Below are 22237 nucleotides of genomic sequence, written 5' to 3'. Positions count from 1 at the left end.
TTTCTACCAATCCCTCAGATACCACTAGTTACAAAAAAGTGCAAACAGTAAGGCAAGGACTTTATCCCTGATAGCTCTACAGTAGGCAAAACAAACATTGTTTTCAGATCTAATGGGGCTGGCACAGAGACAAAAAATTAATTTGCTGCCTGCAAATGACCTACTCTCCATGCAGGAGGTCATGGTTCTTCGCCCAGAGCCAGATAGCCTGAGACTAACGGCCTGGCTCCTGACAACATAGAGTTTGGACATTTAGCTTACCCAAAAAGGTCTACGGTCTTAAGACTGCCCAAACACAAGAAAATGTGTCACAGCAAATTGGAAAAGCAATGTCTTGTGGTGCATGATGAGAAACTGTTTCACAGTTGAACACAGGCCACCACAGATATCAGATACCTAACATACTTGTTAGGGGATAAATTAACTGACACCAATAGCAGTGAACAGAAGGGGGCACTGCACGTAAGTGGGTGTTTTTCACTACTTCAGTTATCAAAACTAATGCTAACACCTATGTGGAACCTAAACCTAGTGCTAACGCATCTGATGAAATAACTCTTTGAACTATTTTATATGGGAGAACTGAAGTTCCCAACTTTAAGTGTTCTGATTGCCTTCAGGTTGCTATGCAGGGTAAGCAAACTGAAAGCATTACCACTCAAGAATCCATATCTAAAAATACTCAAGGGCAGGGTGGTCATGCAAACCAAGTCATACTTTCTACCAAAAGTCATGTCACTTTCATGTCAACCAAGTCATCCAGCTTCTGAGGTTCAGCCCAAAACAGAAGTAGAAAGAGCTTCCATACCTTGGACATACTTGGGGCAGTCATGTACTATCTAGAAAAAGACAAAATAAATTGGGAAAGGAAGTCAATTATTTGCTTCTTTTTCAACAACATGCAAGAGTGTAACAGTAACAGAGGCCACAATGACACCATGGGTAATCCAAACATGTCACATGTACAACTTAGGAGGCAAGCCCAGAGTGCATTCCATGAGAAAGAAAGCAGATAACCCTGCTTATATTTACCAAACTTATCTATCAATGACATCACCTGGTCATCTATATGTACATTCACAAAACATTATTCTGTGGACATTCAAATCATCAAGAAGATGCAAGTGGGTCAAAAAGTACTATAAAATTGGTTTGAAAGCACAATCTCATTCCAACTGAACATCCAGAATTAAGGAAAGGATACAGTTATAAGATCAGTGCACAGCATGTGAATCTAGAAACTTTTCATGCCTCAAAACAAATTAGTTACTTACCTGTAGGAGTAGTTTTGCAGCTTGAAGAACTTTAACTCACATACAACCCATCCACCTCCCCCAAGAAATGAGGTCCAACACAAATAAACAAGAACGACCTAAACGACTTGAGTTTGAAATCATCAGGAAGCCAAGAAAGACATAAGCAAAGTGTAGGAAGTTGGCTCTGTATGTGCTATTTCAAAGTAAGGAATAGCATGCACAGAGTCCAAGGGTTCCCCTTAGAGGTAAAATAGTGGTAAAAATAGATAATACTAATGCTCTATTTTGTGGTAGTGTGGTCGAGCAGTAGGCTTATCCAAGGAGTAGTGTTAAGCATTTGTTGTACATACACATAGACAATAAATGAGGTACACACACTCAGAGACAAATCCAGCCAATAGGTTTTTATATAGAAAAATATCTTTTCTTAGTTTATTTTAAGAACCACAGGTTCAAATTCTACATGTAATATCTCATTCGAAAGGTATTGCAGGTAAGTACTTTAGGAACTTCAAATCATCAAAATTGCATGTATACTTTTCAAGTTGTTGCCAAATAGCTGTTTTAAAAGTGGACACTTAGTGCAATTTTCACAGTTCCTAGGGGAGGTAAGTTTTGGTTAGTTTTACCAGGTAAGTAAGACACTTACAGGGTTCAGTTCTTGGTCCAAGGTAGCCCACCGTTGGGGGTTCAGAGCAACCCCAAAATCACCACACCAGCAGCTCAGGGCCGGTCAGGTGCAGAGTTCAAAGTGGTGCCCAAAACACATAGGCTAGAATGGAGAGAAGGGGGTGCCCCGGTTCCGGTCTACTTGCAGGTAAGTACCCGCGTCTTCGGAGGGCAGACCAGGGGGGTTTTGTAGGGCACCGGGGGGGACACAAGCCCACACAGAAATTTCACCCTCAGCAGCGCGGGGGCGGCCGGGTGCAGTGTAGAAACAGGCGTCGGGTTCGCAATGTTAGTCTATGAGAGATCTCGGGATCTCTTCAGCGCTGCAGGCAGGCAAGGGGGGGGTTCCTCGGGGAAACCTCCACTTGGACAAGGGAGAGGGACTCCTGGGGGTCACTTCTCCAGTGAAAGTCCGGTCCTTCAGGTCCTGGGGGCTGCGGGTGCAGGGTCTCTCCCAGGCGTCGGGACTTTAGGTTCAAAGAGTCGCGGTCAGGGGAAGCCTCGGGATTCCCTCTGCAGGCGGCGCTGTGGGGGCTCAGGGGGGACAGGTTTTGGTACTCACAGTATCAGAGTAGTCCTGGGGTCCCTCCTGAGGTGTTGGATCGCCACCAGCCGAGTCGGGGTCGCCGGGTGCAGTGTTGCAAGTCTCACGCTTCTTGCGGGGAGCTTGCAGGGTTCTTTAAAGCTGCTGGAAACAAAGTTGCAGCTTTTCTTGGAGCAGGTCCGCTGTCCTCGGGAGTTTCTTGTCTTTTCGAAGCAGGGGCAGTCCTCAGAGGATGTCGAGGTCGCTGGTCCCTTTGGAAGGCGTCGCTGGAGCAGGATCTTTGGAAGGCAGGAGACAGGCCGGTGAGTTTCTGGAGCCAAGGCAGTTGTCGTCTTCTGGTCTTCCTCTGCAGGGGTTTTCAGCTAGGCAGTCCTTCTTCTTGTAGTTGCAGGAATCTAATTTTCTAGGGTTCAGGGTAGCCCTTAAATACTAAATTTAAGGGCGTGTTTAGGTCTGGGGGGTTAGTAGCCAATGGCTACTAGCCCTGAGGGTGGGTACACCCTCTTTGTGCCTCCTCCCAAGGGGAGGGGGTCACAATCCTAACCCTATTGGGGGAATCCTCCATCTGCAAGATGGAGGATTTCTAAAAGTTAGAGTCACTTCAGCTCAGGACACCTTAGGGGCTGTCCTGACTGGCCAGTGACTCCTCCTTGTTTTTCTCATTATTTTCTCCGGCCTTGCCGCCAAAAGTGGGGCCTGGCCGGAGGGGGCGGGCAACTCCACTAGCTGGAGTGTCCTGCTGGGTTGGCACAAAGGAGGTGAGCCTTTGAGGCTCACCGCCAGGTGTGACAATTCCTGCCTGGGAGAGGTGTTAGCATCTCCACCCAGTGCAGGCTTTGTTACTGGCCTCAGAGTGACAAAGGCACTCTCCCCATGGGGCCAGCAACATGTCTCGGTTTGTGGCAGGCTGCTAAAACTAGTCAGCCTACACAGATAGTCGGTTAAGTTTCAGGGGGCACCTCTAAGGTGCCCTCTGTGGTGTATTTTTCAATAACATGTACACTGGCATCAGTGTGCATTTATTGTGCTGAGAAGTTTGATACCAAACTTCCCAGTTTTCAGTGTAGCCATTATGGTGCTGTGGAGTTCGTGTTTGACAGACTCCCAGACCATATACTCTTATGGCTACCCTGCACTTACAATGTCTAAGGTTTTGTTTAGACACTGTAGGGGTACCATGCTCATGCACTGGTACCCTCACCCATGGTATAGTGCACCCTGCCTTAGGGCTGTAAGGCCTGCTAGAGGGGTGTCTTACCTATACTGCATAGGCAGTGAGAGGCTGGCATGGCACCCTGAGGGGAGTGCCATGTCGACTTACTCGTTTTGTCCTCACTAGCACACACAAGCTGGCAAGCAGGGTGTCTGTGCTGAGTGAGAGGTGTCCAGGGTGGCATAAGACATGCTGCAGCCCTTAGAGACCTTCCTTGGCATCCGGGCCCTTGGTACTAGAAGTACCAGTTACAAGGGACTTATCTGGATGCCAGGGTCTGCCAATTGTGGATACAAAAGTACAGGTTAGGGAAAGAACACTGGTGCTGGGGCCTGGTTAGCAGGCCTCAGCACACTTTCAATTGTAAACATAGCATCAGCAAAGGCAAAAAGTCAGGGGGCAACCATGCCAAGGAGGCATTTCCTTACACAACCCCCCCCCCCAAACGAAAGAGGATGAGACTAACCTTTCCCAAGAGAGTCTTCATTTTCTAAGTGGAAGAACCTGGAAAGGCCATCTGCATTGGCATGGGCAGTCCCAGGTCTGTGTTCCACTATAAAGTCCATTCCCTGTAGGGAGATGGACCACCTCAACAGTTTAGGATTTTCACCTTTCATTTGCATCAGCCATTTGAGAGGTCTGTGGTCAGTTTGAACTAGGAAGTGAGTCCCAAAGAGGTATGGTCTCAGCTTCTTCAGGGACCAAACCACAGCAAAGGCCTCCCTCTCAATGGCACTCCAACGCTGCTCCCTGGGGAGTAACCTCCTGCTAATGAAAGCAACAGGCTGGTCAAGGCCATCATCATTTGTTTGGGACAAAACTGCCCCTATCCCATGTTCAGAGGCATCAGTCTGCACAATGAACTGCTTAGAATAATCTGGAGCTTTGAGAACTGGTGCTGAGCACATTGCCTGTTTCAGGGTGTCAAAGGCCTGTTGGCATTCCACAGTCCAGTTCACTTTCTTGGGCATTTTCTTGGAGGTGAGTTCAGTGAGGGCTGTCACAATGGATCCATATCCCTTCACAAACCTCCTGTAATACCCAGTCAAGCCAAGGAATGCCCTGACTTGAGTCTGGGTTTTTGGAGCTACCCAGTCCAGAATAGTCTGGATCTTGGGTTGGAGTGGCTGAACTTGGCCTCCACCTACAAGGTGGCCCAAGTAAACCACAGTTCCCTGCCCTATCTGGCATTTGGATGCCTTGATAGAGAGGCCTGCAGATTGCAGAGCCTTCAAAACCTTCCTCAGGTGGACCAGGTGATCCTGCCAGGTGGAGCTAAAGACAGCAATATCATCAAGATAAGCTGTGCTAAAGGACTCCAAGCCAGCAAGGACTTGATTCACCAACCTTTGGAAGGTGGCAGGGGCATTCTTTAAACCAAAGGGCATAACAGTAAACTGATAATGCCCATCAGGTGTGGAGAATGCTGTCTTTTCTTTTGCTCCAGGTGCCATTTTTATTTGCCAGTACCCTGCTGTCAAGTCAAAGGTACTTAGAAATTTGGCAGCACCTAATTTATCAATGAGCTCATCAGCTCTTGGAATTGGATGGGCATCTGTCTTGGTGACAGAATTGAGCCCTCTGTAGTCCACACAAAACCTCATCTCTTTCTTTCCATCTTTGGTGTGAGGCTTGGGGACTAAGACCACTGGGCTAGCCCAGGGGCTGTCAGAGCGCTCAATTACTCCCAATTCCAGCATCTTGTGGACTTCCACCTTGATGCTTTCCTTAACATGGTCAGACTGTCTAAAGATTTTGTTTTTGACAGGCATGCTGTCTCCTGTGTCCACATCATGGGTACACAGGTGTGTCTGACCAGGGGTTAAGGAGAAGAGTTCAGGAAACTGTTGTAGGACTCTCCTACAATCAGCTTGCTGTTGGCCAGAGAGGGTGTCTGAGTAGATCACTCCATCTACTGTGCCATCTTTTGGGTCTGATGACAGAAGATCAGGGAGAGGTTCACTCTCTGCTTCCTGATCCTCATCTGTTACCATCAACAGATTCACATCAGCCCTGTCATGGAAGAGCTTAAGGCGGTTCACATGGATCACCCTCTTGGGGCTCCTGCTTGTGCCCAGGTCCACCAAGTAGGTGACCTGACTCTTCCTCTCTAGTACTGGGTAAGGGCCACTCCATTTGTCCTGGAGTGCCCTGGGAGCCACAGGCTCCAGAACCCAGACTTTCTGCCCTGGTTGGAACTCAACCAGTGCAGCCTTTTGGTCATACCAAAACTTCTGGAGCTGTTGGCTGGCCTCAAGGTTTTTGGTTGCCTTTTCCATGTACTCTGCCATTCTAGAGCGAAGGCCAAGTACATAGTCCACTATGTCCTGTTTAGGCTCATGGAGAGGTCTCTCCCAGCCTTCTTTAACAAGGGCAAGTGGTCCCCTTACAGGATGACCAAACAGAAGTTCAAAGGGTGAGAATCCTACTCCCTTCTGTGGCACCTCTCTGTAAGCGAAAAGCAGGCATGGCAAGAGGACATCCCATCTCCTTTTGAGTTTTTCTGGGAGCCCCATGATCATGCCTTTTAATGTCTTGTTGAATCTCTCAACCAAGCCATTAGTTTGTGGATGGTATGGTGTAGTGAATTTATAAGTCACTCCACACTCATTCCACATGTGCTTTAGGTATGCTGACATGAAGTTGGTACCTCTGTCAGACACCACCTCCTTAGGGAAACCCACTCTGGTAAAGATACCAATGAGGGCCTTGGCTACTGCAGGGGCAGTAGTCGACCTAAGGGGAATAGCTTCAGGATACCTGGTAGCATGATCCACTACTACCAGGATATACATATTTCCTGAGGCTGTGGGAGGTTCTAGTGGACCAACTATGTCCACACCCACTCTTTCAAAGGGCACCCCCACCACTGGAAGTGGAATGAGGGGGGCCTTTGGATGCCCACCTGTCTTACCACTGGCTTGACAGGTGGGGCAGGAGAGGCAAAACTCCTTAACCATGTTGGACATATTGGGCCAGTAGAAGTGGTTGACTAACCTCTCCCACGTCTTGGTTTGTCCCAAATGTCCAGCAAGGGGAATGTCATGGGCCAATGTTAGGATGAACTCTCTGAACAGCTGAGGCACTACCACTCTCCTAGTGGCACCAGGTTTGGGGTCTCTGGCCTCAGTGTACAGGAGTCCATCTTCCCAATAGACCCTATGGGTTCCATTTTTCTTGCCTTTGGACTCTTCAGCAGCTTGCTGCCTAAGGCCTTCAAGAGAGGGACAGGTTTCTTGTCCCTTACACAGCTCCTCCCTTGAGGGTCCCCCTGGGCCTAAGAGCTCAACCTGATAAGGTTCAAGCTCCAAAGGCTCAGTTCCCTCAGAGGGCAGAACTTCTTCCTGAGAAGAGAGGTTCCCTTTCTTTTGCTGTGTTGCAGTTGGTTTCCCAACTGACTTTCCTTTCCTCTTGGTAGGCTGGGCCATTCTTCCAGACTCCAGCTCTACTTGTTCACCCTGTGCCTTGCATTGTGCTCTGGTTTTCACACACACCAGTTCAGGGATACCCAGCATTGCTGCATGGGTTTTTAGTTCTACCTCAGCCCATGCTGAGGACTCCAGGTCATTTCCAAGCAGACAGTCCACTGGGATATTTGAGGAGACCACCACCTGTTTCAGGCCATTGACCCCTCCCCATTCTAAAGTAACCATTGCCATGGGATGTACTTTTCTCTGATTGTCAGCGTTGGTGACTGTGTAAGTTTTTCCAGTCAGGTATTGGCCAGGGGAAACCAGTTTCTCTGTCACCATGGTGACACTGGCACCTGTATCCCTCAGGCCCTCTATTCTAGTCCCATTAATTAAGAGTTGCTGTCTGTATTTTTGCATGTTAGGCGGCCAGACAGCTAGTGTGGCTAAATCCACCCCACCCTCAGAAACTAGAGTAGCTTCAGTGTGGACCCTGATTTGCTCTGGGCACACTGTTGATCCCACTTGGAGACTAGCCATACCAGTGTTACCTGGATGGGAGTTTGGAGTGGAACCTTTCTTGGGACAGGCCTTGTCTCCAGTTTGGTGTCCATGCTGTTTACAGCTATGACACCAGGCCTTTTTGGGATCAAAGTTTTTACCCTTGTACCCATTGTTTTGTGAAGAGGCTCTGGGCCCACCCTCCTGTGCAGGTTTTTGGGGGCCTGTAGAAGACTCTTTACTATTTTTAGTTTTGGTTGTCTCATCACCCTTCCCCTGGGGAGTCTTTGTGACCCCTTTCTTTTGGTCACCCCCTGTTGAAGTCTTGGACACCCTTGTCTTGACCCAATGGTCCGCCTTCTTTCCCAATTCTTGGGGAGAAATTGGTCCTAGGTCTACCAGATGCTGATGCAGTTTATCATTGAAACAATTACTTAACAGGTGTTCTTTCACAAATAAATTGTACAGCCCATCATAATTACTTACACCACTGCCTTGAATCCAACCATCTAGTGTTTTCACTGAGTAGTCTACAAAGTCAACCCAGGTCTGGCTCGAGGATTTTTGAGCCCCCCTGAATCTAATCCTATACTCCTCAGTGGAGAATCCAAAGCCCTCAATCAGGGTACCCTTCATGAGGTCATAAGATTCTGCATCTTGTCCAGAGAGTGTGAGGAGTCTATCCCTACACTTTCCTGTGAACATTTCCCAAAGGAGAGCACCCCAGTGAGATCTGTTCACTTTTCTGGTTACACAAGCCCTCTCAAAAGCTGTGAACCATTTGGTGATGTCATCACCATCTTCATATTTAGTTACAATCCCTTTAGGGATTTTCAACATGTCAGGAGAATCTCTGACCCTATTTATGTTGCTGCCACCATTGATGGGTCCTAGGCGCATCTCTTGTCTTTCCCTCTCTATGGCTAGGATCTGTCTTTCCAAAGCCAATCTTTTGGCCATCCTGGCTAACTGGATGTCCTCTTCACTGGGGCTATCCTCAGTGATTTCAGAGGTGTTGGTCTCTCCTGTGAGGGAACCAGCATCTCTGACTATTATTTTAGGAGTCAGGGTTTGAGGGACCCTGTTCTCCCTAGATAGGACTGGTAGGGGGGAATTTTCCTCCAAGTCACTATCCTCTTCCTCTGAGTTGCCACCCTCAGAGGGGTTGGCCTTTTCAAACTCTGCCAAAAGCTCCTGGAGCTGTATTTTGGTAGGTTTGGGGCCCATTGTTATTTTCTTTATTTTACAGAGTGACCTTAGCTCCCTCATCTTAAGATGGAGGTAAGGTGTGGTGTCGAGTTCCACCACAGTCACATCTGTGCTAGACATTTTGCTTCTAAAAGTTGGAATACTTTTTAAGAATCTACAACTGGTTCTAGAATCTAATTCAAACTTTTACAAACTTTTAAACTCTAAAAGAAATGCTAAACAGGGACTTAACACACAAGGCCCTAGCAGGACTTTTAAGAATTTAGAAAACTTTTCAAATTGCAAAAATCAATTTCTAATGACAATTTTGGAATTTGTCGTGTGATCAGGTATTGGCTGAGTAGTCCAGCAAATGCAAAGTCTTGTACCCCACCGCTGATCCACCAATGTAGGAAGTTGGCTCTGTATGTGCTATTTCAAAGTAAGGAATAGCATGCACAGAGTCCAAGGGTTCCCCTTAGAGGTAAAATAGTGGTAAAAATAGATAATACTAATGCTCTATTTTGTGGTAGTGTGGTCGAGCAGTAGGCTTATCCAAGGAGTAGTGTTAAGCATTTGTTGTACATACACATAGACAATAAATGAGGTACACACACTCAGAGACAAATCCAGCCAATAGGTTTTTATATAGAAAAATATCTTTTCTTAGTTTATTTTAAGAACCACAGGTTCAAATTCTACATGTAATATCTCATTCGAAAGGTATTGCAGGTAAGTACTTTAGGAACTTCAAATCATCAAAATTGCATGTATACTTTTCAAGTTGTTGCCAAATAGCTGTTTTAAAAGTGGACACAGTGCAATTTTCACAGTTCCTAGGGGAGGTAAGTTTTGGTTAGTTTTACCAGGTAAGTAAGACACTTACAGGGTTCAGTTCTTGGTCCAAGGTAGCCCACCGTTGGGGGTTCAGAGCAACCCCAAAATCACCACACCAGCAGCTCAGGGCCGGTCAGGTGCAGAGTTCAAAGTGGTGCCCAAAACACATAGGCTAGAATGGAGAGAAGGGGGTGCCCCGGTTCCGGTCTACTTGCAGGTAAGTACCCGCGTCTTCGGAGGGCAGACCAGGGGGGTTTTGTAGGGCACCGGGGGGGACACAAGCCCACACAGAAATTTCACCCTCAGCAGCGCGGGGGCGGCCGGGTGCAGTGTAGAAACAGGCGTCGGGTTCGCAATGTTAGTCTATGAGAGATCTCGGGATCTCTTCAGCGCTGCAGGCAGGCAAGGGGGGGGTTCCTCGGGGAAACCTCCACTTGGACAAGGGAGAGGGACTCCTGGGGGTCACTTCTCCAGTGAAAGTCCGGTCCTTCAGGTCCTGGGGGCTGCGGGTGCAGGGTCTCTCCCAGGCGTCGGGACTTTAGGTTCAAAGAGTCGCGGTCAGGGGAAGCCTCGGGATTCCCTCTGCAGGCGGCGCTGTGGGGGCTCAGGGGGGACAGGTTTTGGTACTCACAGTATCAGAGTAGTCCTGGGGTCCCTCCTGAGGTGTTGGATCGCCACCAGCCGAGTCGGGGTCGCCGGGTGCAGTGTTGCAAGTCTCACGCTTCTTGCGGGGAGCTTGCAGGGTTCTTTAAAGCTGCTGGAAACAAAGTTGCAGCTTTTCTTGGAGCAGGTCCGCTGTCCTCGGGAGTTTCTTGTCTTTTCAAAGCAGGGGCAGTCCTCAGAGGATGTCGAGGTCGCTGGTCCCTTTGGAAGGCGTCGCTGGAGCAGGATCTTTGGAAGGCAGGAGACAGGCCGGTGAGTTTCTGGAGCCAAGGCAGTTGTCGTCTTCTGGTCTTCCTCTGCAGGGGTTTTCAGCTAGGCAGTCCTTCTTCTTGTAGTTGCAGGAATCTAATTTTCTAGGGTTCAGGGTAGCCCTTAAATACTAAATTTAAGGGCGTGTTTAGGTCTGGGGGGTTAGTAGCCAATGGCTACTAGCCCTGAGGGTGGGTACACCCTCTTTGTGCCTCCTCCCAAGGGGAGGGGGTCACAATCCTAACCCTATTGGGGGAATCCTCCATCTGCAAGATGGAGGATTTCTAAAAGTTAGAGTCACTTCAGCTCAGGACACCTTAGGGGCTGTCCTGACTGGCCAGTGACTCCTCCTTGTTTTTCTCATTATTTTCTCCGGCCTTGCCGCCAAAAGTGGGGCCTGGCCGGAGGGGGCGGGCAACTCCACTAGCTGGAGTGTCCTGCTGGGTTGGCACAAAGGAGGTGAGCCTTTGAGGCTCACCGCCAGGTGTGACAATTCCTGCCTGGGAGAGGTGTTAGCATCTCCACCCAGTGCAGGCTTTGTTACTGGCCTCAGAGTGACAAAGGCACTCTCCCCATGGGGCCAGCAACATGTCTCGGTTTGTGGCAGGCTGCTAAAACTAGTCAGCCTACACAGATAGTCGGTTAAGTTTCAGGGGGCACCTCTAAGGTGCCCTCTGTGGTGTATTTTTCAATAACATGTACACTGGCATCAGTGTGCATTTATTGTGCTGAGAAGTTTGATACCAAACTTCCCAGTTTTCAGTGTAGCCATTATGGTGCTGTGGAGTTCGTGTTTGACAGACTCCCAGACCATATACTCTTATGGCTACCCTGCACTTACAATGTCTAAGGTTTTGTTTAGACACTGTAGGGGTACCATGCTCATGCACTGGTACCCTCACCCATGGTATAGTGCACCCTGCCTTAGGGCTGTAAGGCCTGCTAGAGGGGTGTCTTACCTATACTGCATAGGCAGTGAGAGGCTGGCATGGCACCCTGAGGGGAGTGCCATGTCGACTTACTCGTTTTGTCCTCACTAGCACACACAAGCTGGCAAGCAGGGTGTCTGTGCTGAGTGAGAGGTCTCCAGGGTGGCATAAGACATGCTGCAGCCCTTAGAGACCTTCCTTGGCATCCGGGCCCTTGGTACTAGAAGTACCAGTTACAAGGGACTTATCTGGATGCCAGGGTCTGCCAATTGTGGATACAAAAGTACAGGTTAGGGAAAGAACACTGGTGCTGGGGCCTGGTTAGCAGGCCTCAGCACACTTTCAATTTTAAACATAGCATCAGCAAAGGCAAAAAGTCAGGGGGCAACCATGCCAAGGAGGCATTTCCTTACACAAAGTCACTAAAGAAGAAAAAGAATTTGAAGTTGCACAGAGGCTTCCGGGGCTCACATCTGACATCACAGGGGGACGAAGATACCACCAAATGAGAACAGAAGACTTCCAACACAAAAAGAGGGCGAAGAGAAGCATTCCATACTGAACCACTAGATAGAGGAATAATGCACAACATGTGAATCCAGAAAATTGTTCAAGCTGCATAACTACTTCTACAGGAAGGTAACCATTTATTTTTGCTTCATGAGTCTTTTCTGGTTTTATATGATGTGCATTATTACACCATTTAGTGGTTGGATCCAGGATACTCCTCTTGTATAGTATCCTTCCTTGCTTTCCCTTTTTCTTCTTTCTTGTTGTTGGGTGTCGACAGTCCCCACCATTTGGTACTTGTTCCAGCCTCCTCTGATGTCAGAAGGCCTCCTCGGAAGTCCCCACTCTTAATTGCCATCATCAGATTTGTTTTCTGCCTTTGGGTCTGGAAGCATTGTGAGGGTCTCCAAGCACCAAGAAGAAGAAGAAACAAAACATCAAAGAAAACATAGAAGATCCAAAGTAAGAGTTTTTACCTAAAGGTTCCAACAAACCTCAGTGAAAAACATTGAAGTAAGTGGAACTTGCATAGAGGGAAAGAAATGAGTGCGTGGACAGGGGGCTCCCTGCTCTGCGCGAAATGGTGAAGACACATCATTCCATTTCTGCTCAGAATGCCACCATAAATTCCACCAGAGAGACCACCACCAGGTGTGCAGTCTCTGCCTTACAATAGACCACATGTCTGATTCCTGTGAGGGGTTCAAGTTTAAAATGCTAAAGACTCAAGTGAAACAAAGACAGTCACACTACGCAATGCAGGGGCAGAAGGAAGAAACTTCACTCTGAGATCTTGGGCTATGAAGTGGAGAATAGGATAAGGCCAGGGAAGAAGCAGAAGGAGAGTGCTCTGATGCTAAAAGAGTTATCATTTACATCAAAAAAGTTTACGAGAGACTGAAGGAGAAGAACATAACACTGAAAAAGATGGGAGCGACTGAGAGAAAACCCTTAGAATCCAGACCTCAAAAGACGGCCTTGGTGCTGAAAATCTCGCTGACCAAAGGCATATTGGGGCAAACGGAACACCTCGGGTCACGTACAAAGGATACCGAAGGTGGAAAAGCCTCCGAGTATACAGCCTTGTTGAAAGAGGATCAAAGTTGAGAGAAGGACAAGAAAAAAACAGCTCAGTCAACAGCAGCTGAAACTTCGATGCCAAGAAAGGGAGCAGCTCCTAACCTCCACTCTGAAGAACGTGCCCTTAGAATCAAGCACATGAAAATACGATTTAAAGCTGAAATGGCCGCAGTCCTTCAAAAAAAAAAAAAGATGGAATGGGGGCATCTCCCGGGATTTGGGAAACAAAACCTTTGATGGAAAGCACAAAAGAGGATAAAGATTCAGGAGAATTGAAATCTCCTTTGATGCCAGAATAACAAGAGGAAAAATAACAAGAGCACTTCTGTGAGGAGGAGGACACAGAACAAAAACGTCTGCCGGAGGACGTCGAAGAGTTGGAAGGTGTTGAACAGTAGCTAGTCCTCAAAGCAGATTCACCAGAAGAGGCACACTACCGGTCGGACAGGGAAGAGGGCTGCCTGTTGATCGTTGCTGCACTTGGTGTCTATTTCTCCAAGGCCTGGGGGCTGCGGGTGTAGTGGGTCCTTTGGCCTTGGTTATCTTCGTCCAGGTCAGTCGCGGTCAGGGGTGTCCTCAGGATTTCCTCTGCAGGCGGCGTTGTGGAGGGGTGGAGAGGTCAAACAAGGGTGGGCACTTGGTCGCCGTCGCCTGGGTGTACTCTCTTGTCGGTTGGGCCACCTGGACTCAGGCCGTGGGCGTCTAGTGCAGAGTGGTTAGGACTCACGCTTCTGGAGGGAGGTGGGAGTCCTTCAGAAGAGGTTTCTTCTTCTACTCTTCTTTGGATAGGGCTGCTGTCCACGGGAGTTCTTGATCCTCTGTGATGCAGGCAGTCCTCTGGAGGTTTTTCAGAGGTCTCCCGACCTGCAGGGCGTGTCACTTTTCTTCTGCAGGTTCTTTGATGCAGGAGGCAGATACCGGTAGGGGTGGGATCAAGTCAGTTGTTGTCTCCTTCCCTTTTCTGCTGGGGTTTCCGCTAAGCAGTCCTTCTTGTGAGGTTGTCCGGAATCTAATTGTCTGGGTTCAGGGAGCCCTTAAATACAATATTTAGGGGCATTTTTAGGGTTAAAGGGCAATAGCCAATGGCTACAGTCCCTGAGGGTGGCTTCACCCTACTGGTGCCCACTCCCTTGGGGAAGGGGGCAAATTTGTATCCCTAATAGCCTTGATCCTCCAAACCAAGATGGGGGATTCTGCAAGGAGAGGGTCACTTCAGCTCTGGACACCTTAGGGGTGGTCCTGGCTGAGGGGGTGACTCCTCCTTGTTTTTCCTAATTATCCCTGCCGACTTGCTGCCAAACGTTGGGCTTTGTCCGGGGTCTGGGCATCTCCACTAGCTGGGGTGACCTGGGGCATTGTAACACGAAGCCTGAGCCTTTGAGGCTCACTGCTAGGTGTTACAGTTCCTGCAGGGGGGAGGTGTGAAGCACCTCCACCCAGTGCAGGCTTTGTTTGTGCCCTCAGAGAGCACAAAGGCTCTCACCCCATAGTGCGCCCTGCCTTAGGGCTTTAAGGCCTGCTAGAGGGGTGACTTACCTATGCCACAGGCAGTGTTTTATGTGCATGGCACCCTGAGGGGGATGCCATGTCGACTTTGCCTTCTTCTCCCACCAATACCTACAATCTGAAATGGCAGTGTGCATGTGTTAGGTGAGGGGTCCCTTAGAGTGACACAACACATGCTGCAGCCCTTAGGGACCTTCCCTGGTCACAGAGCCCTTTGTACCTCTAGTACCTTTTACAAGGGACTTACTGTTTGCCAGAGGTGTGCCAGTTGTGGAAACAATGGTACATTTTTAGTGAAAGAACACTGGTGCTGGGGACTGGTTGGGTAACTGCAACAAGGGCCATTTGCCTACAGCCAGCAACCTGCAGGTCTGTGACTCCCAGGGTCGAAAAAAAAATCAAATATTCCTCCAAAGAACCCACCATACATTCGGGTCAGCTTATTCCATCATTGTAGCAACTGCCAGGAAGAGAGCAAATATCCCAACCACCTCCGGATAGAGAAAGTAAAAGGATAGAAGTGGTGGGAAGGAAGTTTTAAGGAAGAGCAGCAACACAATGCAACATGGCAAACTCCAGTGGCCTGCTTAACAGGTATGCCCATCAGAACTGGGAAATGACAGAGCAAGTGCTCTTGCAGAAGAAGGAAGGAACATATTCAACACATGCTTAAGGCCAGCAATGTATGACACAGCAGCAAGGCAGCTGGTATCAGGAACAACTCTAAGGCACCATGAGTGGCTAAGAACCTCGGGGTTCAAAAATGAGGTGCAGGCCAACATCATCAGCACCTCTTTTAACGGAGTACGTTTGGTAATGCAGCAGATGGCACGCTGCAACAATTTGAAAAAATATAATGACACGGCCAAGTCAATGGGGACCCTACAGTTTAGAGGCCAGCAAAGAAGGGGAGCTACCTCTATTTGAACAGCAGGAAGAGGAGGGTATCAAACAGTGTCATCACACCAACCTTCAAGCACATGGGCCAGACGCAAGCAGCAACACAACAGTGGCAATTCAAAGCACTGCAGAGACAGGCCTTTTAAGGGAGAGTGAGGGGCAAAGGTCAGTCGTCAAGAGGAGCAGTAACGACGAACATGTGACTCATTAAAATTGCGCTTCCATCTGCACATAACACCTGTGGGGAGAAGAATAGGAGACTTCCTCCAGGAGTGAGGGAGGTCACATTGAACAAATTGATTCTCAACATAATACCACAAAGCTATTGCATAGCATAGGAAGAACACCCACCAGTACGGGTCCCAAAGCACAAAACCCACACAAAGAAAGAAATGACCTATCTTCAAATTAAAAAAATGACCTGCTACAAAAAAAAAGCATTAGAAAAGGTATCCAGAAAAGAAATCAGTCAAGGAGTCTACTCAGCATGCTTCCTAATGCCGAAACCAGACAAATCACTTCAGTCAGCACTAGACTTCCACTTCATAAACAAGTTCATAAAAACACAGAGGTTCAAAATAAAAACTCTTCAGGAGGATATCCCTCAACTCCAACAGGAAGATTACATAGCAACCATAGACTTAAATGACACCAGTCTGTACAATCCAGTGAATCAGAGGCACAATAAGTTCCTGCACTTCACAATAAACAAAACACACTAGCAATTCAGAGTGCTGCTTTTTGGCATATAGGTCAGCTTCAAGAGTATTCACAAAGGGCCTGATGGAAGTAGCCATTCACGTAAGAAGAAAGAGAATACATGTATACCTCTACTTAGGCGACTGGCAGGTGGAGAGCAAGTTCTACACAGAAGCACAGAGACATCATAAAAACAGTGATGACAACTCTGCACAGAATGGGATTCACAATACACGTAGTGAAATCATCACGTACTCCAGAACAGGAGAAACATTTATCTGCATAGCTTACGCCTATCGGCACATTCCAATTAATCACAGACACAAGAAGTTCCTGCACTTCACCATACATAAAACACACTACCAATTCAGAGTGCTGCTTTTTGGTGTATAGGTCAGCTCCCAGAGTATTCACAAAGTGTCTAGTGGCCGTTGCCTCTCACCTAAGAAGAAAGAGAATACATATATATCCCTACTTAGATGACTGGCTGGTGAGAGCAAGTTTTGCACACAAGTGCAGAGGCAGCATAAAAACAGTGATGACAACTCAGCACAGATTAGGATTAACAATAAACATGGTGAAGTCTTCACAAACTCCAGAACAGGAGAAGCTCTTCTTGAGAGCAAGAATAAACACAGTACAAGCTAGGGCATTTCCATCCGAGAAAGGAGCCCTGGTCATAACACAAGAACCTCTCCATTACCAGAAGGGTTAATCTCTGACAGTGAGGACTGTGGGATACTATTAGGAATGATGGCTTCCTGCATACCGCAAATACCACATGCAGGCCTACACATGAGACTGACCCAGGAGTGGGCCCAAAACCAATGGTCACAGGCGATAAGGGGAGCTGGGAAGAGTTAGTCATTGTCACACAGAGAATACAATAGGAAATAAAATGATGGAGCAAAACAAAGTTATCAGCAGAAAGACCCTTCATGACTCCAGCTCCAACAGTGACGATCATCATGGATGCCTCACATATGGGATGCAGAGCTCATATGGAGAAACTCAACATGATAGGGGTATGGCAACCACAAGAATCAGTAAGGCACATAAATCTAGTTGGGTTGAATACAGTATTCCTAGCTTTAAAAGCCTTTCAGAAACTCTTGTGAACAAATCAATGCAAATTCACACTTAAAATACAATGTTCTACCTCAACAAAAAAGGGGGAACAAAATCCTTTCCCTCTCAAAACTAGTGCAACAGATATGAGGAAGGGCCATCCAAAGACTGATACCAATAACAGTGATACATCTATCAGGAGTACACAATGTGGAAGCAGACAAACTGAGAAGACAACCATCCACCTCACACGAGTAGGAGCTGAATCAGACAGTGATGGAGAAAGCACTCAAAAGGTGGGTAACTCAGGAAATAGACCTATTCGCAAAACCAGACAATGCAAAATCCAATACTACACATCCAGTCACCCATACCCTAACTCCCTGGGGAATGCGATGTCGATAGACTGGTCAGGGAAATTTGCTTATGCTTTTCCGTCAATCCCACTACTCTTGATGGTGATCAACAAATGCAGGCGATCATGGGTGACACTCATTCTCATAGCCCTTCAGTGGGCAAAGCAAACCCAGTACTCTGAAATAATAGAAATAGCACACACTTTACAGAAACTGCAAATGTCACAAAACCTCCTATCCATGCAAAGAGGAAAAGTTCTTCTCCCAGAACCAAACACACTGAGTCTAACAGCATGGCTCTTGAAGACATAGAATTTGGTCACCTGGGACTCCCGGAAAAAGCAATGGCAGTCCTCCGGGGAAACAAGAAGACCACCAACTAGGAAATGTTACATAGCCAAATGGGAAAGCGAACACACCATGGTGCCAAAGATTTAGGGGGTCATTATGAACCCCGGCGGTTCAGACCTCCATGCCGGCGGTGGGGGCAAAGACTGCCACCTGCATGGCGGTCTGAACTGCCATATTATGGACACAGTGAGGGCTGCCTATGGCGGCCCTCCTCCACCGCCAGGCTGCCGCCGACAGGCAGCCTGACGGTGGAGGGAATCATGTTCTGACAGGGCAGCGGATAATGATCCCTTTTGAAACCAGCCTTTCGCTGGCAGGTTCCGCGGCCAGAAAAAGGCTGGCGGAAGGGGTGCTCCGGGGCCCCCGTGCAGTGCCCCATCGCGCAGATCACTGCCCGATTTACAGGCCGCTGTCAGTGTTACTGCCCTGCCGGCCCAGCGGGGAAAACATTATATGGCTGGCGTATAGTTGTGCTGGCGGTCATGTATTGACCACCAGCGCAGATGCGCTTTTAACCGCTGAGATCGTAATGAGGGCCTTAGTCTGCTTCAAAAAAGTTATCAAATAGTTATCAAATATCTTACCTACCTGTTAGAAGAAGGCCTAACATATGCGTTGTTAAAAGTACATTAGGCAGCCATAGTAGCTTACACAAGGGGATGCTTAGGGAGACACTTTTTCACTGCTCCAGTATTCAAGAGGTTTCTGGAGGGGGTAAAAAAGATTAGCGCCACCAATGAGTGTGCCTACACCCAGGTGAAACCTTAACATGTTACTGGCACAGTTAATAAGAGAATCATATAAACCAATCTGCAAGGCCACCTTGAAATTCATCACACTGAAAACCATGTTTCTGCCATGCCATTGCTCCACAGAGTAAGTGAGCTACAATCACATACATACAGGAACCTTACATGCAAATACACAAAGACAAGGAAGTCATGGGGACTCACCCGCTCTTCCTCCCGAAAGTCATGTCCACATAAACCAAGCACGAAAAAACTCAAGCAGAAAGAGCAATACACACACTCAACGCCTGCAGGGTGATAATGTATTACATAGAAAAAACATAATCAATCATAAAACGAAAGCAACTCTTCATATCATTCACAGACAATAGCAAAGAAGAACCATTTGCAAAGAATACCAATGCAAGATGGATAACTCAAACAATTCAAAGGTGTCACAAAACAGCTGACTTGCAGCTAGAGAAAAAATCAAGGGCATATTCGACCAGAAAGGAACAACAATAGCCTTCCTGGCTGCTGTTCCAATTAATGACATATGTATGGCAGCCACATGGTCTTCAGTACACATGTTCACAAAACACGACTGCATTGATGTACACATAAACAGAAAAGCAGAAGTGGGACAGAGAGTACTGAAAATCTGGTTACAAGCACAAACTCATCTTATACTCCACCACCACAATGAAAAAAGCTCAAAAATCAATGCACCACATGTAAATCCAGAAAAAAATCACGCAGCAAAACAAAATGTTTCCTTAGCTGTAGGAGTAGTTTTGGAGCTTAAAGATTTTTCTCGATTCACATGCGACTCACTCGCTTCACCAGGAAAGGAAGTGAGAGAAGTAAACTTGAGACATTTTAAAAGGAATATAACCAGAGGAACAACCAGTGGAAGTACAAACATTGCCCAAAAAATAGTCTGAAGATGGCGACCAAGAGTGGGGACTTCTGGTGATGGAGTCTGACATCAGAGGAGGATTGAACAAGCACCAAATGATTGGGACCATCAACGCCCACACAAAAACAAAAAAGGGAAAGCAAGAAAGGACTACGGTACAAGTGGGAAATTCTGGACTCATTGACTGGATGGTTGAATAATACACATCATGCTAATCTAGAAAATTGTTGAAGCTGCAAAACTACTCCTACAGGTAAGTAACCATTTTGTTTGTGTATCTTTAGAAGCTAGATTGATTACATGCGCCCAGGGTCTAATACACTGTATACATTTTAAATGAAGGAATCATCCATTGGGCCAAAGCCCAAAAAAAACAGAAAGAAAAATCAAAATCTCACTAACATTTGTTTTGCATACCAAGTTTTGTCTGTGATGTTTGGTTGGATGGAGAAGTAATTAACATTTTTTTTTTTTTGGTTTGCAGGAACAAATTTACCAGTGGGTGGTGAAAATAGTGACGACGAATACCTTCATGATCATTGTAGAGGTAACTTTATTTTTCCCGGCATTCTTTTTTTTTTGTTTTTTTTGTTATGACTTGGATACTTGTTAATGATTGTCAGATCAGATTCCTCCTACCTCAGTGGATTATCTCTCTGATTATGCAAGCAATAAAAGCTGCCAGAAAGAGAGTGTTAAATTAAGTTTCATGTAAGCACAGACTGGGACATCAGTCAAGAAAACTCATTATGTCAGAAGTAAAGCAGGACATTGTGAAGCTCAAATAAGACTTTGGTTTGCTGATTGTGGTCTGAAACAATCCAGATTCAACTTAGAGTAGGGATATTGTAGGTATTGCAGTAAGAGGAACAGTTATCAATGTTACTGATAATAATCAAGGACCTCTGGGGTTTAATGACCATTTAATGATGCTGTTTAACCCAAGAAGCATCTACATTGTCTCTAATTGAAGAAGAATGGGCTTTAAAAGAAGTCTTGCTCTGATGCTCTTTGGAAGTAATATTCTTTACACGTCTAAAAAGCTATCACAGCAAATACATTTTGGTATGAAGTAGTGGGTACCTGAGGTACTTACACCTTATACCAGGTCCAGTTATCCCCTGTTAGTGTAGTGTACGCAGTGTCTAGAAGCCAGGCTCTCTAGAGGTAGCTGTGGATGAGCAGCCAAGGCTTATCTAGGAGACATGCAAAGCTCATGCAATACCACTGTAGTCACACAGCATTTACACACATGAAAGAAAACACGCAGGTGCTCATTATTAGTCTGGCGGTCCTGGGACCGCCAGAGCTGCAGTGTCGGTCGTACCACCGCCAAAGCAGTGGTCCAGCCTCCACATTATGACCCTGGCGGAGCAGCCACGGTCCGACCGCCGGTACCGCCAGATTGCTGCCAATCGACATCCTGGGGGTGCCGGCGGTCTTAATCTGTCAGGGCAGTGCTGCCCTAGGGATTACGACTAACCTCTCTGCCGGCTTTTGCATGGCGGTCCCACCGCCTTGCAAAGGCTGGAGGAGACAGGTGCCGGGGGCCCCATGGCGGCCCCTGCTCTGCCCATGCACTTGACATGGGCAGGGCAGGGGCCCCAATGGACAGGCCTATCGCGCTTTTCACTGCCTGAGTTATGGGCAGTGAAAAGTGCGACGGGTGCTGTCGCACCCGACGCATGGCAACATTGCCACCGGCTCGATTACGGTGCCTTTGCTGGTAGCCAGGAGGAGGAGTGGGAGGATGCAGACTCTAGCCCCCTTCCCCCCAGTGTTGGAGTGACAGGATCTAGACACTGAGGACGGTCAGCAGGGTCCCTCAGAGGATCACAGGGTCCCTAGTAAGCCCCCTAGTGTAGCTGGGAGCACTACAGGTTCTGCCAAAGGTGGTCATGTTAGTAGGCCTCCCTTTGTTCCCAGGGGACTATTTCAGAGGGTCACCAAGCCTAGGGACAGATCCTCATCCTGCCACTTTCATGTCACCTTTGTATCAGAGGGGACAAACTGCTAAACTCCAGATGACGCCTTAGATAGGGAACTCAGGAAACTGAGACTGGAGGAGGCCAGGCTGAGACTGCAGCAACAGCAGCTAGCCCTAGATAGGGAGGCCTTAGCAGTGGAAAGAGAGAGACAGGGGTTTGGGTTAGTGCCCCATGGTGGCAGCAGCAACTTTGGCTTCAGGGAGCCTACGGTCAGGGAGGACTCTTTTGATTCCAGGAACCTAAGTATAGTGGTTCCCCCCTACAAGGTGGGGGGATGACATTCACAAGTGGTTCTCTGCTCTGGAAAGGAGGGCCTGTAAGGTACAGAGGGTCATCCAGAGGCAGTGGGCTGCTATCCTTTGGCTCTCCTCTGACAGGGGGCGGGGGTAGACTCCTCACTGTCAGGGAGGAAAATGCTGATAATTACACAGTTGTGAAGTCGGCTCTTTTAGATGGTTTCGGTCTTACAACTGAACAATATAGGATAAAGTTCAGGGAGACTTGGAAAGAGTCCTCCCAGGATTGAATTGATTTTGTGGATTGCTCTGTGAAGGCTTTGGAAGGCTGATTACATGGTAGCAAAGTCAGTGAATATGAGACAATCTTATTCTGAGAGAGCATATACTTAATAATTGTGTGCTTGATTTATTGCACCAGTACTTTGCTGACTCAG

General features: G+C 47.5%; 1 protein-coding gene across 3 annotated transcripts in view; it reads left to right on the top strand.

Moving 5' to 3' along the window:
* Positions 1–22237, top strand: part of FBLN1 (fibulin 1) — a 766403-nt gene that overhangs the window by 242574 nt on the left and 501592 nt on the right. For all 3 annotated transcript variants that reach the window (XM_069228256.1, XM_069228253.1, XM_069228255.1), the window contains exon 5: positions 20061–20123. In XM_069228256.1, coding sequence (XP_069084357.1) covers positions 20061–20123 — 63 coding nt within the window. The remainder of the gene's footprint in view (positions 1–20060; positions 20124–22237) is intronic.

The sequence above is a fragment of the Pleurodeles waltl genome, chromosome 4_1 (assembly GCF_031143425.1).
Source record: "Pleurodeles waltl isolate 20211129_DDA chromosome 4_1, aPleWal1.hap1.20221129, whole genome shotgun sequence".
Taxonomy (NCBI): domain Eukaryota; kingdom Metazoa; phylum Chordata; class Amphibia; order Caudata; family Salamandridae; genus Pleurodeles; species Pleurodeles waltl.
Note: the sequence above shows the minus strand (reverse complement) of the source record. Positions and strands in the feature narration are given on the sequence as shown.